Source organism: Haemorhous mexicanus, chromosome 22 (assembly GCF_027477595.1).
Source record: "Haemorhous mexicanus isolate bHaeMex1 chromosome 22, bHaeMex1.pri, whole genome shotgun sequence".
In the NCBI taxonomy this organism is placed as follows: Eukaryota; Metazoa; Chordata; class Aves; order Passeriformes; family Fringillidae; genus Haemorhous; species Haemorhous mexicanus.
In genome coordinates, this window is record NC_082362.1 from 6,521,030 (window position 1) to 6,538,659 (window position 17,630).

At 49.3% G+C, this 17,630-nt stretch overlaps 1 protein-coding gene across 1 annotated transcript in view; it reads left to right on the forward strand.

Moving 5' to 3' along the window:
* Positions 1 to 17,630, forward strand: part of LRRC75A (leucine rich repeat containing 75A) — a 54,356-nt gene that overhangs the window by 31,044 nt on the left and 5,682 nt on the right. The window contains exon 3 of the mRNA XM_059865642.1: positions 5,124 to 5,236. Within this exon, the coding sequence (XP_059721625.1) occupies positions 5,124 to 5,236 (113 nt within the window). The remainder of the gene's footprint in view (positions 1 to 5,123; positions 5,237 to 17,630) is intronic.

Here is a 17,630-nt window from a genome sequence, read left to right on the forward strand (position 1 = left end):
CATGGGGCCATTTCCACGTTTCCTCTGTGATTTGCTCTCATCCTTTCCAAACCCCAGCTCCAGTCCCTGGGGATGTGCTCTCTTTGCCTCCTGCTAATTTGGGATAACTGATTGGATACACATTAAAGCCATTGAGGATTTTCTCCCCTGGGGCTTCCCAGGGCATGTCTCACTGTTTTATGCCTTTGTTTAACTGGATAATAATTCCATTTATCATTGTGAACTTTTTTTTTTTTTTGTCTTTCAACCACTTGAGGTTTTTTTGCTTAATAATCCAAACTATTATTCTATTGTCCTGGCTGATCATCCAAGACCAAAAAAAAAAAAAAAAAAAAAAATAAAAAAAACCAAACAAAAAAAACCCAAAAAACCAAACCCCAAGGAGGAGGATTTGGAAGGAAATCTCTAATTCTCTTTATTTTTAAGGTGTGAAATAGGTCATGTTTTAAGGTTCATTGTCTGCTGAACTGTATGAAAAGCAAAAATCTTGGCTGAGGGATCCCCACACCAAATATTTCCTGGGGAGGGAATGGGGTTCCCAGGATAAGTGTGGTCTGTGCCTCACAGCTGCAAATCCTGCAGCATCCAGAGAGGGATGTTGCAAGTGTGAAGATTCTTTTAAAGGAACCCACAAAAGGAGAGGGGAAAAACCCCCCAATTTTTAATGGATTTGGGAAGGCCAGGGAGTTCTCATTTTTAAGATATGCAGGAGAGCACGTTTTTATTTAAGATTGATTGTGAGTGACAGAAATGTGGGAACTGTGTAATAATGCTGGGGAAAAAAAATAATAAAATCCCGTTGCTTCCTGGCAGCCCCCAGACAATGGCTAATTGTTCTAATTTGGGTCACTCCCCTGCAGGGCTGCAGCAGGAATCCTTCACCAGGGCTCTTTAATCATTAATGTTGGCCCCAGTGCAGCCCCCAGGGCTCTGCCCATGCCCGGGTATTCTGCTCCTGGAGGAGGAGGAGCAGGGATTCATTTTTTAATGAAAACAAATTAATTTTCTGTAACATCTTTATCACCTCCTTTGCATCCTCTGAGCTCTCTCTCTTTTCGGAGCAGCCCTGAAATCCAGTCTGGGGACCCAAATCTCGCCCATGAGGTGATGCAGGGAGGGGAGGCAGTGACTCCAGGGTTATTTATCCACAGTGGAACCACAGCCCTGCTCATCCCAGGGTTGTTTTTCCCTGGTGAAATCCCTCTGCCCTGCAGAAAAGCCAGGAAGGTGCCCAGGGGTGGAGAAAGGTGCTGTGCAGGTGCTGGGTGATGCCTCAGCCACGGGGTCAGGACACAAATCCCAGCTCCAGATGTGTGGCTGATGGATCTGTAGGAGCTCAGCTGGGGGCTCCTCACCAGCATTTACCAGCTGGCTGGGAGCTCAGTGCTCAGGAAAAGGGCACATCCCAGCTTTTTTCCTGCCAGCAGCATCAGCTGGGAAAGCTGGACTCTGTGTGTGTGTGGTCTGTCTCATCTCCCCAGCCCTACCATGCAGTTTTCCTCCCAGAGTTTGAAAACCAGATAAAAAAATGCACATTCCCACCCCCTGTGTGATGTTAGAGGGGCCACATCTTGTGTGATGCCTTTCCTGTGTGTTATTTCAGGAGAGTTTGCTGCTGGGATTGGGCTCTGGCGGTGAGAAAATGCAATTTTTGTGCTTGGTTGTTGTCCTTTCCATGGAAAGGGCACTCAGGGGTTTCCCAAAACCCAGCCCTGTGGGATTCAGGCTCTGCAGGTTGAGGTTTTCCCTGTCCTCTGACCACAAAAAATCAGCTGTATTTTGACCTTCCACGAGTGATGTGATGCAGACTGATGGAGAGGTGGCAGAAAGAGCTTCTGGCCTCGATTTTGATGTTGTGGGAAGCAGCAGGATCTGCCCAGAGGGGTTTGTGGCTTTTTTTTTCCATCATTCCTGAGGGTGCTGATGGTGCAGGGCAGAGTTGTTATCCCAAGGCAGAGGGAGCATCCCACAGGAATTCTTGGCATCATCCCTCCCCCAGGCTAATCCCTCACCCAGGGGTCTCCCCATTCCCCAGGAGCTTCAAACCTTGCCAGCACGAGCTGGGCTGGTTTTTAAACTGATTTTTAAGCTGATTTTTACGCTGATTCCCTTTCCAAACAAGCTCTTGGGCTTAGTCCCACCAGGGTGTGTGTGTCAGCTCCAATTATTTCCTGATAGATTTGGATCAGGAACAGGGAAAAGCTTTTGTTTGGAGCCCTTGGCATGGCACCAGCAAAGTCCCTTCTCCTGCACATGAGCTTTGGGGCTGCAGAGGTTTGGGTAAAAACCTAAAAAATGGATGTTCCTGAAGCACAGAGTTTGTGGGAATGAGATGTGCAGGAGGAAGGAGCCCATCCTGTGCCTTAGGCGGGCTCTGAAATGGGAATTGCATTTATTATTATATATTTTCTTTTTATTTGCAGAGTTGATGTGTGCAGGAATCATGTGCTCTAAATCATTGATTAAACCCCCCAAAATTGAAATATCCCAGGATCTACAGGGCTTGGGAGTTGAGCCTGTGAAGAAAAAGGCCTGAAAGGGTGGGGATGGCCATGGAAGGATGAGCTGGATGTGGAGAAAGCATTAAAATATTCCTTGTCCTGCTCCTGTAGGGAGCATGGATGGGCTGGGTTTGCTTTGGGCTGAATTATTCAGGAATTGGTTTGATGGGAAGTTCAGGCCTGAGCTTCCCTTGGCCATCTGGAGGTCTTGAGGGAAAAAAAACCTCATAAAAAACTTCATTGGAGAGGCAAGATGGCCATGACACACCTGGACCAGCTAAAATTTTTGGGGTTGTTTTTTTTGTTTGTTTGTTTGGGTTTTTAATTTTTGGGGTTTTTTGTGTGTTTTTTTTTTTGTTTTGTTTTGTTTTTGTTTTTGTTTTTTTACTTTCTCAGCTTCTCCGCGTTCCTCCTGTGAAGCATTTCACTTCCCCAACAGTTCAGCTGGGATAAGGCTGGAAACAGCTTGAATTGTTTCTTGCAGGGTTATTTTGGAGGAAATTTGCAGCACAAAATGCCAGCACCCCCTCAGGATTTTAACACTTTGTTTCCTTTTCGAGGCCGGCTCCTCCCGGAGGCCTCGGGGCTGGAAACCCCCTCTCCTCCCTCAGGGTGGGTCTGCTCCTTCAGGGGCTGCCGCAGTGCTTAAAAAAAAAAAAAAAAAAAAAAAAATTAAAAAAACCAGATGAAATGAAAGCTGCTGGCACTTGGCAGGTTAAAAAAAAAAATTTAAAAAAAAAAAAAAAACACAGGGAGGTGTTAAAATCCGAGGTGTTTTCTTCTCATGTTGGGGCGGGTGTTTCCACAGCCGGGAAGGTGTTGCTGGCGGTGTTGCCTTCCCAAAATGTTTTGAGGCTCTAATTAAGGAATTGCCTGCTTTTTCAGGCTTTCCAGTGGGAAACATGAGGTCAAATGTTGCTTTTCGTAATTTTCTCAGTGTTCATTCCACAGGTTGAGCCTCCCAGGGTTTGTCCAGGCCCGGACTGGTTTTTGCCACTGGGCCTGCAGGGGAGAGGAGCTGTGGGAACGCCTGAGGAATTAAATTTGTGGGATGAAAACCCAGATTTGGGGTTCAGCATGGTGGTGAATGAGGTGTTGGAAAGCAGGGTTTTAAATGTGCTCCTATAAACCCAGATTTCCTGGGAATCAGAGGCTCAGGTGGGAAGTGGCTCCAGGTTCCCAGGGTTTTCCATGTGTCCCGCTGGGATCCCTGGATTTGCAGTTTCTGCCTGAAATCCCCCAGCTCTGCTGCCCTCAGTGCAGGTGGAGCTGGGCAAGCACCACCCTGGAATTATCAGGGAAAAACCAGCTGGAAATTCAGCTTGTGATTCATGGGAATCACCATGATTTATCTGGGAATAAACCCTCCCCAATTTATATTAAGTCTTCATTCTTAGAGTGGAGTCAAACCCTACAAATCCTGGCTGATATTCCTGCCCCAGCCACCTGCAGAGATGTCCTGGGTTTGTGATGGTTGTGGTTTGTTTTTTTTTACCCTGAGAAAACCTGCTGTAATTGTTTTCCTGTACACCCCCAGTGATTTGTCAAAATCCCAATTGCTCCCAGGTAATTCAATATTTATGATGTCTTTATAAGGCTGGTCCTGCTCCACTGATGCAGAGGTGAGGGGGTGAATAAATTGCATAAATTGCATATAAATTAGGGTGCAAAAGCTGAGCTCTTGGGGAGGATGTGAAGGCAGCAATAATTGGCTGTCCAGGCACAGGAGATGCAGCACCTTCCTCAGGATTTTCCCAGAAAATCCTGAGCCATCCCTGTGGCTGAGCAGCCCAGGCTGACTGTTTATTTATTGTAGGGTTTCATCTTTAATTCCTGTGTCTTCCCTAATGCTGCAGCATTTTGATAAAACCAGGCAGACAGCACAAATTGTCACATTTTGGATCTCTTTTATCATTATTGATCCTTCAGTCAGGTTCATCTCTGCCTGTGACCTTTCAGAGAGCAAGAGAGGCACTGCAGGATGGGTGGTTTGAATTACTGGAATGCAGATCATGTGTATGAAAATCCTGAAACGTGGTTGAACAGTCTGGATACTGAGGACTGGGTTTTATTTTATTTTTGGGACCCAAAATTTCTAGACCCAAATCCTTAGAAACTCTCAGAGTTAAAGTTTTCCAAGCTCAGTATCCCTTGGGATGGAAATTTGATTCAAAATCGAGCAGACACCACATTTCATCATGTTTTTATTTTCCCTAACAATTAAATATTGTGAGATTTTCTCTTCCCAAGACTCCATCAGCTCACAAAGCCTCCAGGAAGCAGTTTTTGGTGGTAATGAATGGGTGATTTAACCAAATTTAATCAATCTCTGCCAAATTTTAGTGCTGGAAGCTGTTGCGTCCTGTGGGATGGTAATGGTGGGATAATAACAATATAACAGTGATGATGATGATGATGATGATGATAATAATAATAATTCCTGCAGAATCTTAGCAATCTTAGCAATCAGAGAGGTTTTTTCCCCCTTTCTAGACCGTTTTAAGGGTGGTCCCTTAAGGCTTCCCAGCTCCCAGCTGGAGGCACTCTGGGCTCAGAGCAGCCCCTGGGTGTGATGGCAGTGCTGCAGAGCCCTGACCCCGTGTCCTTTCCCTGTTTCTGCAGGAAGGAGACTCCCTGGGAGCCATGGAGAAGCTCTGCAGGCAGCTCACCTACCACCTGAGCCCCCACTCGCAGTGGAGACGCCAGGGCATCATGAAGAGGAAGCCGCAGTCCTGGTGAGCCCCTGCTGGGTCCCTGTCCCCAGGCTGGCCTTGCCACCCCTCAGGGCCACCACGGGGCTGGGGACACTGGGGAGGGGGGTTTTCCACGATGGTTTTGGCAAATGTGGGAGCTGCCTGTTGCTCCCTGCAGCCACAGGAGGAGCAAATTCACCGGGATGAAGGGAAGTGCTCGGAGCTGGGGTGTCCCAACCTCCAGAATCCTCCTTCCTCTCCAATCTCACCAGAATTTCCCCCATTTATGGTTCCTTCATGCTCCCCCAGAGGTGTTTTCCTCTATTTCCATCTTTCTTTCCCTGTTGCAGAGGAGAGCAGCACTTCAGTGCCTGGGGAGGAGGAATGGTCTGGAAAACCTGAGCCATCCATCCTCCAAACATCCTTTGTCTCCCAAACTGCTCCAGGAGCTCCTAATTAGCTGGTAATTAATGTACAGGCACGTGTCACCATGCACACCGTGGCTTGCAGTTTGCACAGAAGGAATTTTCTTGTTAAAAATAGGGAAAAAATAACCCAAATCCCCTCCTCATCCAGCTCCTCAGCAAGCATTCCCATCTGGTGTCATCCTGGATCCACAGGGCTGAGAAACCTGTGCATGAGGCTGATGGGAATAGAAAGGGCTGCTTGTTTTCCTTATGTTGGGCATTATATATTTATTATTTTTGCTTAAGGAAGCAGGAAATAGAAACAAAGCTGCAATCTGTGAGAGTCAGGATTTGTATCCAGGTGCTGGCTTGTGGTCCCAGGAGATTTTTGGGTGTAATGGAGCTGTAGTAGGAATTAATCCAATGAAAAAAATGGGATAGGTAAGGAGAGGGGAGGAACGTGGTCGCAGGAGGAAAAAAAGTCACAAGGAAATAAAGGATTGAGTGGCCAAATAGGATTAGGGGCACATCTCCCAGGGATCTGGCTTATCATCCTCACAAAGTGCTGTCCTGAGAGACCAAAACGTGGAGAAATGCTGTTCACTAGCAGTGTTACCCACGTTTTTGGTGGGTTTTGAGGTGTACTGATGGCTAAAATCTGCAGTTTCCAATAAAGCAAGAGAAGCTGGGGGAGTGTTGGAGCTGCCAGGCTTGTCCCTCGGGCACACGGAGCTGTAATGACCCAGCAGCTCATTACCCTCCGGGGTTTCCTCTTAATTAGAGTAGGAAATGCTCACCCCTTGTCACCCCTTATCAGGGCATTGTTCAAGTCACACTGCTCTGCATCCCCGAGCTCTTTACAGCCCCCAAACAGCCCAAAATCCTTGGAAATGAAAAAACTTCGAGCCCTGCTTGGTGCCCCTCTGTCTTTAATTACCAATCCCTGTCCTTAATCCCCAGCCCGGGATCAGCACGGTGTGAGCCCAGCCTCGTGCCCGAGATTTGCAAGGCTTTATCTGCAGCTTTTCCTTGCAGCAGCCGGGAAATAGCTGGGGTTTTCCGGGGCTTTAGGAGCAGGGTTGAGGTTTTGGGATGAGGTTTTGGCTGTCAGCGAGCCCTGAAGTGACCCAGTGCCAACGTGGTCTGGGTTCTGCCCCAGCCAGGCTTTGGAAGGTGGGATTTTCCTGGATTTCTGGTTTAGATGCTCTTTTAGGAGGTGGCTGTGAGTTGAACCCTTTGCTGGAAGGTGAAGTCAGTCTTGTGCCACGGTCTAAATGCCATAAACCAGGGATTTTATAGAGAGCATCCTGCTCTGGGCTGGCGTTTCCAAGTGCCCTGTGCTGCTCCCAAGGGAATTGTGAGCTCCCATTCCCAGGTGTTGGCATTGCCCTGACTCAGCCCTGCTGCCAGGTGTTGCAGGAACTCCCCAATATCACAGATCCACCCTTTTCATGTGTGTGTGTTGCAGGGAAAATCTCTTTCCTTCTTCCACACCCACGTATCCATTGCAGGTGGGAATGGGAAGCAGAGCAGCAGGAGGAGGGGGATGGGCACAGAGGATGGAGCTGATTTTTTGGCCAGGCAGAAGGGGAGGCTCTGCTTCCTAATCCCAACTCCTCCCAGGCTGGGTGTGCTCCCTAAATCCAGGCAGACATTCCCAGCCCTGGCACAGCAGCACCCAAACCTCTGCCAAATGACCTTATTTTTTTGGCACGTTATAAATCTGTCTGGCTCTCCCTCGCTGTCTCCACGCCTCCCTCAGAATACATTAAACATCCAGGGATGAAAATCGGGGAAAGCCAGCAGCAGCAGGATGAAGGCAGCCTGCTAAAGTCATTTCCCTGTGCCTGGCTCTGCCTGGGGGACACAATTCCAGCCCTGGAATCTCCCTGCTCCTGGAGTCTCCCTGCTCCTGCTGCAGCCAAGCGCTCCTGTCAGCATCACAAAGGCAAACCGGGAATCAAAGCTCCCGGAGGGCTGGGAGGGAGGAGGTGTTTCCTGGGGGAAACCATCCCTGGGGATATCCCGGCCTTTGTGGTAGGGATGAGCCAGGAATGCAGCAGGAAGGATGGGGCAGTGGGCACCAGCTGAAGGAATATCAAATATTCACATTGAAACTCCAAATTTACATCAGATAAACCCTTTATTTTTTTCTTTTTACACACAGTTCTTGTTAATGCCCCTGCACGAAGTGGGGGAAGAATTTAGGGTGAAGCAGCTCAGTTTAAATGGAATTAAATGGGGTCAATTTGGACCTAAATGTCTGGATTTTTAAACTCTGCTGCTGCTCTGCAATAAGCAGAGAAACCCCCAAGTGTCCACACCAGGCTGAGCCAACGTGGCATTTTCTGCACTTTCTAACCCCACTTTTTGGTTCACAGCTCCCAGCCCTCACTCGTGCAAATCCCCCAGTGCTGGCACCTGGAAAGAGCCAGGAGCTGATTCTTTTCTCACTTCTCCTGGGTTTTCCTGGTGGTTTTCCTGAGCTCCAGCCCATTCTTTTCTTTGCCCCTTCTCCTTTCTGCTGGTGACACCTGGGACTCAGCCTGAACTCCTTTCACCCTCTGATGTGAAATCATTAGAAATAACCTTGAAAATAGCAGGAAAATGAATAATTTGGGACAGCTTTTGGGAATGTGGAGCCTCTGTGAGGCCGTGGCAGATTTAACCCCTGGTTACCTGAGGGTTGGATGTTCTCCATGGCATTTGGCATCCAGGATCCAGAGACCTGTTAGAACAGAAGGTGTTTGGATTTAGTGATGAATTTACAGAGGTTGAGCAGCCTTATTTTGATGGCAGGAATGATCTTTTAGCATCCTACTCCTGATTTCATCAGGGGCACAAAACATTTCTGTCCTGCAGGAATGCTGGGTGCAGGGCTTTCATGTTGGCAGTGCCTGCTTGCATTGCTTTACAAAGGAAAAAAAAAACTTAAAAAATGAGTTTTCGTGGTGGGAGAAGCCCTTTGGAGAACAGAAAGGGAATGTTTGTGGCTGGAAATCCTCCTCTGCTGTGGCAGCTGGTGGGCGAGCGAGAGAAGTTGGAGCTCCTGCAACAAAAGGTCCCTTCAGAGCATCCAGCACCAACCCAGGTGGTGGGAGGAGGCTGGAGCAGGAGCTCCTGATCATTAAAATCCCATTTCTGTGTGTGTGTGTGTGCTGGAGCTGCTGCAGGAGAGCAGGGAATGTGGGAGCTGGAGCCTCTGGGATGTGTGTGTGGGTGATCCCTTCTCCCTGTGCCCATGGGATGCCATTCCATGGACATTCCAGGGAGCTGAGAGGACAGAGGATGCTCCAAATGCTCAGAACTCCGTGGTCTGGGGTGGTGGTGTAGTTTTCTACCTTTAGCAGTGGAAAACAGGCAATTCCCAAACCTCTCTCTGCTCTGTCCAGCATGGCCTGAGGCTCTGGGGATGGAGAAAAGCAAAGTTCTGGTTCCCTGTGGCTTTTCAGGTTGGGATGCTCAGCCCAGGCTCAGAGGCACTCTCTAATAAATGTCTAAATGTGATGGGAAGGCCTGGAGTGACACAGAAATGAGCTAAGATTTTTGGGAGATAGTGGAAAACCTTTGGGAGACAGCTTTGGTTTGGTGGAGTTCACACAGGGCTCAGCCAGCTTAATAAATTGGGAATATTTTCTGTGCTTTGGCAGAAATGTTTGGGAATTTGTGGTGCTGAAGAGCAGGAGGGGGTTGGTCCCAGCAGAGCTGTGGGATTTGGCTTTTCCCCACACTGCAAATGAGGAACTTTGATGGGGTTCAGGGCACATTAAGAGGAAAAAAAGGAACTTTTTGAGGTACCAAAAAGGAGTTGGGAGAAAAAGTTGGATGTCATTTTATCCCAGGAATGCCCTTTTCATCACCCCTGTCCTCCTCGCCTCGCTCTCCCCCATGGCCATGGGGCATTTCCTCCATCTGCCCAGTCTGGATTTTTATAGCTACTCAAGATGTGCCTTTTCTCTTTCTCTTATGGCTGGGCTGGGAACAAACCCTGATGTGCCCTGGCAGTTGTTCTGTTCCCTGCTCACCATGCTGCTCTGGGCTGCCCCTTGAGTTTATTCCCTTTGGCACATGCCTGGCTGCAGGCAGTCCCTGCTGTGGCTGTGCTCTCTCCTGGGCTGGGGCACTTCCAAGCTGCTCCTTTGGAAAATCCATTTCCCAAGATAGCTGAATGGGAGCAGCATTTGGGGCTGGTCCTTTGCATGTGGGATTTGGGATTTTTTGTGGAACACTAAAGGATGAGTTTGAGTGGGGTCGGCAGGTTAAACCTGGGGTTAAATGTGCCCAAGCTGCTTCCCAAAAAAAAGGGAAAATCCCAACCCTCTGGAGCTGGGATGCAGCTCCCTGGAGCTCCTGGTTATGTAGAAATTCCAATGAACCTCCTCCAGAAATGCTGTTTAATGTGCAAACATCTCCTCTGGCAACCCCAGGGCTTTGTGACCATGCAAAAACCCTGGTGAAATGTTTTGTCCTGGTGGGAATGGAGTGTGATGTTGGAGGGGAGAGGAGGAACAGGCCAACAATCATCCAGCACGGGCTGAGTGGGAAGAAGGGAAGGATTCCATCCAGCTGGAGGTAGATTTCTTGAATGAGAGAGGAATCAAAAAAAAAGAAAGCTGTGTCATTTTAAATTCAATAATGTTCAGCACTAAGAGGCTTTGGTGTTAAATAATTCTCTTTTCAGGCTAGTGGGGTATAAATTCAGGGTATCAGGGTGTCCCTGGTTTACACTTTATCCCTGGATTGGGGAGAGGGTGTCAGGCAGGGAGGGATGGACCTGACAGTGCACAGGGATGTCCTGAGCTTCTCCCAGTTCAGAGTGTGCCAATGTTACAGCAAAAGAGAGGCTAAAAACCAACCCAAGGAATTCCTTTTCCACCCAGTTCTCCCTGCTGGATGATGCTGAAGGGCCCAAAAGCACAGAGAACTCAGGACAGGCCATTAAACCCCACAGCTCGGGCTCCAGAGGCTTGGAAGGAAAATGCTGTGATGCTTCTGGTTGAGTTTAAAGAGTCAGAGACTTTTTGGCAGGATGAAAACAGGGCTAAGCTGTGAACAGATGAAATGCCTGGTGTGGGGGAAAGGTGGAATGCTGCAAATCTGGGGGAGTAAAGATCTGTGAGGGCTGTGGTTGAGAAATAATTCTGCAATGTGTGGCTTGTGGCAATGAAAGGAGCTGCCACCATGGTGGGACCATTAAGGTTGGGAAAACCTGAGATCAAGTCCACCACTAAGCCAAGAACACATCTCCACATCTTTTAAATGCCTCCAGGTATCCCTGAAATGACTTCGAAGGATAAAGGGAGTTATTGTTGATGATATTCTGGGATAATCTGATTTTTTCTGTGCCTGTTGCAGTGGGAGCTGTAGGATCTGCCCTGATTCCTGGAAAAACTGAGCAAACCACACAAAGCAGGTGCTGAAATCACTCCTTGCCACTATTTGGCCACCAGGCCAGCAGTTTGGGGTGGAAATGGGTTCTTTTTCCAGCTGAGTTTGGCTGGGGGAGAGGACAATCCTGCTGGGGAGAGGCTGCAGCTCCTGGCACACCTTGCCCAGGCAGTAGCTGGCACTGACCAAGACCTGCATTTGAAGCTGAGCTGTGAATAATTCATGGCCACTGAAATGCCACCCGGGTTGGTGGCACAGGGCTGGCACATCCAAGGACTTCAGGTTTTCCACTGGCTCAGGGTGTAAAATGAGCCCTTCCCCTGCTCCTCGTCTGGGTTGCCCCAGAAATGAAAACAATTGACCCAAACTGCAAACACCATTCCCCCCACGCTGATGAATACTGACCCTGACAAAAATCTCGAATTGCTTTTGCTGCTCCTGTCAGCCAGAAATGCTGGAAAATAAAGCAGAAACAACCAGAGGCTGGGCTGGGGTGATTTAGAGCAGCAGGACACCCTTCCCCACTGGCTTTTCTCTCACACTTTTGCTGCAGCCTTATAAACTTCAGGTTTTTAAGGCACTACCTGGATTTAAAACCTCGATTCCTATCCACCCTCATCCTCCTCTTTCCTCTCTCCTCCTGCAGCTGAACCAAGGAATAATGGTGGTTTTCCTCCCCTCCCACCTCCTTGCACTTAGGTGCTTGTGCCTCCTTAAATGTGTTTTTTATTCTGGTGCTTAATTAGAAAAGGCCTTTGATGGTGAAAAGTGTGGGGTTTTAATTTGGTTTTTTGGTAATAATTACTCCTCTGCTTCTGGGCAGAGTGGAAATGAGATTTTCCATGGACACATGGCGGGGATTATTTAAATTCATCCCCTCCACTCGGGCTGCAGGGCTGGGAACCAACCGGTAGAAATTGTTATTAAACGAGAGAATCAGCTGGGAAAATAATTCATCCCCCCCCAGCTTGGAAGTGGTCCAGACACTCTGTGACGATTTGTTTTGTCTCAAAGCAGACACTGACTCCTTTTTTTGGGTGGTGAGGGGCAGTGTGGGGCCTGGATGCTGCTCCATGGGGGAAAGGCATCACTCCCAGCAGCCGAGCCCATTTAATCCCCAGCCAGCCCAGCCTGGCTGTCACCCCGGGCTCTATTTCCCAATTAAGACCATCAAGCTCGATGATGAAGCTTTGATAGGCGCTTTTTACATTTATTTTATTTCCCCAGCCCTTTCAGGCGGTGAATGAAGGTGTTTAGTGAGCTCATCCATCACTTTAACTCGGTGAATTCCCACCTCCCACTGCTGCTGCTGCTGCTGCTCTCTTTGAATGGAAAAAACGCTTTAAAAGAACGCTGCAAATGGGGACGGCGACAGCGGGGGGCTGTGTCATCACCAGGGGGTTCTGTCTGTCCCCTGAGAGTCCCCACGGGTGACACAGACTGGGCTCTCCCCCTTCCACTCCGACCCTTCACCCTCACACACCCCTTGGCTCCTGAGAGATGGGGTGGAGGGAAAAAAAACCTCTGGAGCATCTGAAGCACAGAAGGTTCTTTTGCATCTCAAAAGGGGATTTTGGCACCTCCAGGAAAAAGTCCAAAGCTTCTGGACACGTTCAAGTTTTTCCAGGCCTTGCCAGGCTGTGTTTTGACACATCCCAGTGTCAAAGGAGCCCCAAGGCTGATCCCTTTTGTCCAGCCCAGGGTGCAATATGTTCTTGCAGGTGTTTTACTCTCCCCTTAGCCAGGATTAGTGCCAAGCTGGGGAGCTGGGGGGGTTTGGGATAAATCCACCCCGGTGTGCTGCAGTCACTGCTCTGGTGCCCTGGGGAATGAGGATTATCCCTGGGCAGCTCCTGGCCTGGCAGAAATGCCCATCTGGAGCCAGTCCTCTCCTGCATTCCCTGCTTTCATCAGCTGCTGCCTCACGCTGGCCCCTCCAGTGGGGCTCGTTATCCCAAAGATGATGAGCTGGAGATTTGGGGGAAAAAAAGCAAAAAAAACGTGTGTTGGCATAATAATATGGACATAATATGGACAAATCACCGGGGAAGATTTGTTGTTGTGCTATCTGTGCAGCAGTGACACAAACCCTCCTCACTGGTGGGTGCAGAGGGCAGAGAAAAAAGCAAAATATTTGCATTTGGAGGGCCTGTGTTGGAGCAGAGAAGCCAAACAGGCAGCCAGGGAAAACCCAGGGAAGGTTTTTTGTGGTTTTCCTGCTTGTCCAGCAGAATTTGCCGTGCCTGGGGATGGGAAAGCTGGGCAGTGTTTGGCTGCTCACAGGATCACATCCCTGCTCTGCTCCACCAGCCAGCCCCACCTCTGCTCCCTGCTCTGTTTGCACCTTTGGGGGCAGCTGGAGGCTGAAGTCCCCCCATCAGCAGGGAAATAACCTGCCAAAAGCAACGGAGTGCTGGGGGAAGAGGGAGTTTGCTTTGGGCAGCTCAAGCTGCTCGTTGTTGCCTGGATTTTTCCCTTTGTTTGGCTTTGCAGGAACGGCTGCAGCCTCTTTCTGCTGCCCCTGGGCTCAGGGAAGGGGATTTAAAATGAAACAACTGCACCAAAAACTGTGCCCAGCAAGAAAAACAACCCACAGGGTGCCAGAAATTCAATTTCAACCTGTGCTGCAGTGACAGAGGAGAGGGGTGCTGCGAAATCCTCTCCTTGGAACAGAAGATGAAAAAGCCACCCCAAAAAATCCCTTTTTCTTTTGAAGCCAGTAGCAGTGGGTCAGGTTGTATCCTGTTATTCCTCACTGGAGGGCAGCTGAGGGGACAGTGGTGGGTGGCTCTGTTCTGCTGGGCTGAGGGAGAGCCAGTGCTTGGTGTTAATGTGAATTCCCAATGCCAGGGCTCCTTTTCCTGAGGCTGCTGAGTCCCAGGGACCCCATCCCAACCCCTGGGAGCACCCTGGGCCCCTGCAGGGAAGCAGGGTGGCCACAGGAACAGAGTTTGCTTGGCCAACTGAACACCTGGGTGTTGAAAACCAGATGAAACAAAGCTTTTTTGGCTCAATAGACATGCAAATTCTGATTAAAAAAACATTTTTTTGCTCAATAGATGTGCCAGTTGTGATTAAAAACTGGCCAAGCGTCAGGTGAGAGGTTCTTGGCTGCCACACTGTGTCCATCTCCTCTTCCTTTGGCTGCTGCAGCTCCTCCAGCACAAATCCCTGGATGTTCCTCAGGATGTTCTGTGCTCTGGGGGGGCTTCCTGACCCCCAGGATGTGGTTGGAGGCCACCAGCCCCACATGGGACATCACAGGCCCATCCCATGGGTGCCTGTCCCCCCAAACCAGCTGTGCCCAGCGTCAGGAGTTTCCCTTTGGTCCATCCCTGAGTGTGGCAGGAGCTGTTTGCCTTCACTTTGGGCACCAGAGCTGCTGGGATTTTGGTGGGAAGGGCAGGATTTAGGGTCCTGCCAAGGATCTGGGGGGGAAAAGGGAAAAATAGGGGGTGATGGCAGCTCCTGGCTCGGGAAAAAATCCCTTCCCAAGGAGGGAGGGGGACAAGCAGGACCCTGGGAGCCGGGCTGGCGGCTGCCTCTCGTGCTCTGGCTCTCATCAGAGCAAGAGGGGACCTCAGCCTGCCTAAACTCTTCCAAATGTGATCTGTGCTCCAATAAAATAAACATTTTAGGGAAAGCCAAGCCCCAGGCACACATTTTGGCAGCTGATCACTCCCTAATTGCAGGAAGAGCAGTTGGGAGAGGGGTTTTTTTGTGTTTTATTTTTTTCGTTTCTGATGAGAAAACTGGGCTGGAGGATCAGAGTTGAAATTTCTCTCCCCACCTCTCCCCACCCCCAAAAATCCTGGGTTTTTCCCTTTGTATGAATGGAATTCAACTTATTTCAGGGAACAGAAAACACAGAGCCTCTGCTAAGTGTGAACCTCAAACCCTCAGCAAAGGCCTGGATGAAGGGAGTTCACAGTTTTTTCCTGTTGGTTTTTTTTTTTTTTTTGGTTTGGTTTTTTTTGTTTTTGTTTTTGTTTTTGTTTTTTGTTTGTTTGGTTGGTTGTTTGTTGTTTGACAACACCAGGGGCAGATTTGAGGTCTGGGAGAGGATTTTGGTGAGTTGGAGCAGTTGCCTCTCAAGCCTGGCTGTTCCTGGGTGTTTCCCCCATCCCAAAACTCCTGGGGCTCTGGAATGGGATGGAGATAATTAACACCAGCCCCCATTTCCATCGACGTAGCAAAACTCAGTTTGTGGTGAGGGGACAGAGCAGGAGCAGCCACACTCTGCCCTCACTTTTGGGGTCACATCCAGCCTGTTAACGGGCTCATTCCTCCCAAAAATCAAACAAAGCACCAGCAAAACCAAAGGGAGAGGCTGGAATTATGGATTTTGGGGAAACCTCCATCCTGCTTTTCTAGAAAAGTGCTGGAGAGTCCAGGCCAGCACTGCTGTTCTCCATCACATCCCTCTCCCTTTTCTTTTTCCTCCTCTTCTTTCACTTTTTTACACATGTTGGCAGCCAGTTGGGTGTTTTTATGAGCAAATTATTAGGGCTTTCTTTTCCTGTGGCCTCTTCCCTTTGGATACTGAGGGCTGCAAGTGGATTTAAAGGTCCTTTTCCTAACCAGCCTTGCTTCCTCTCTCATGTAAAGGTGGGAGGTTCTCATGTAAATCCAGCGTGATTTGGGTACTTTTGTGTCTCCCCAATCATAAAAGTCCCTTTCCAAGAGCCTTTCCAGCCTTTTTTTTAACCCTCCTGTGCTAGAATTGTGAAGAAAATGCTGTTTGTTTTATGGCAAACTCTCATTTATTGTAACACAAATCCTTATTTCGGGCCAATTCTCTTCCAGGGAGTCATTTCCAGAAGCAAAGAGCCCAACATGTTTTCCTTGGAATTGCTGATTGGTTTTCTCTGAGAATTTGTGCAAATTGCCTCTCCTGCAGAATCCAGGTCCTATCAGCTGCAGCTCCTTATTCCACTGGAGGAGAGTTTGCTGGGAAAATTCCAGCAATTTCTGTATAAAAACAGAGGTTTGGGAGCAAACTGTATCGTTGGGAGGATATAAATACATTTTATTTTGGGGAGGATGGGATAGGAAAATGGAGCTCTCCAACAGCAGGAGATTCACTTTTTCTTTTTTTCCCCCATTAAATTAAATAGAGTTATAATTATAGCCAAGCATTTTGATTGCTCCCAAGTGTTTATTTTTAGCATTTTTTTTAGCAGGAAATAAAAACAAATTGGGGGGGAGGGGAATGATGGTTCTGAAACAGAGCAAGGACCTTTCCCTTCCCTCCCCATGCCCAGCAGGCTGCAGGAGCAGGAGCTGTGGGCACATGAGCTGGAATTGTCCCTGCTGGAGATATGGACAGGGGGGACAGCAGAAATCCAATTTCTGAGCAGCTCTGGCTTTCCATGGGGTCCCTTTGCTGAGGGACACTGAGGGGCTGTGGCACAGGGGGACAAGGGACGGTGGCATTTCCACGGGATCATCCTGGGACAGCCCTCCCACGTCAGGGAGTCCAGCATGAGCCCAGCACTGGGGTGGCACTGCTCTTGGGTGACACTGTGAGGTGACACTGCTCTCTGGGATGACGTTTGTGGGTGACATTGCTCTGTGAGGTGACATTGCTCTGTGAGGTGACATTGCTCGGTGGAGTTTCACTGCTCTTGGGTGACATTATGAGGTGACACTGCTCTGTGAGGTGACATGGCTCTGTGTGGTGACACTGCTCTGCGGGGTGACACCTCTCTTGGGTGACATGGCTCTGTGGGATGTCACTGATCTGTGGGGTGTCTCTGCTCTGTAAGGTGACATTGTGGGTGTCCCTGCTCTGTGAGGTGTCACTGTGGGGTGTCCCTGCTCTGTGGGCTGTCCCTGCTCTGTGTGGTGGCACTGTGGGGTGTCCCTGCTCTGTGTGGTGGCACTGTGGGCTGTCCCTGCTCTGTCCCTGCTCTCCAGTGTCCCTTTGTCCCACAGGCCGAGGTGGAGGCCAGCCCTCACCCAGGATACAATTCCTTCTCCCTGCTGTCTGTACCTGGAGTTTTGGGCTCTAATCCCCCCATGGAGGGGCTGGGCTGGTCCCCCTGGGTCCCTTCCTGCCCAAACCATTCCATGGATTGAGCCAGAGCTGTCAGCCACAGCTCCTGGCTCTGATCCTTCTGCTGGCCAGGATTTATGGATGGAGACCTCCCAGGAGCCCAGAATTCCCTTTTGCCATCCAACACCCCTGGCACGGAGGGGAGGCAGGCCTGGAGCCGGGTGTGGAGCCAAGGGAAACGCAGGGATCTGGGGATTTGGGGATTTGGGGATTTGGGGATTTGGGAAGCTGTGGGAGCACAGAGCTGTTCCTGGAGCAGCACAGGAGGTCACTGTGGGGATCCTGCTGCCAGAGGGAAATTCAAGAAGAATTTTAGCATTCCCTCCAGGTTTGCTTTTAAGATGCTTCAAAATTCCTGTGCTGAATGCAGGGAGCAGCCCAAATGTTTGGGGATTTTTTTTTTTTTTTTTTTTTTTATGGAGATGCTGTTTAGGGTTGTGATTCCCACAGAGCATTCCCAGCAGGCACAATCATTTTATAAACATATTAAAGTTAATTTTGATGTCACATTTCAGGGCTAGGCTGAGCAACCTGCCCTTCCTACCCTCCAAAATGCAACACTTTGCAGGAGGAGCAGGCTGGA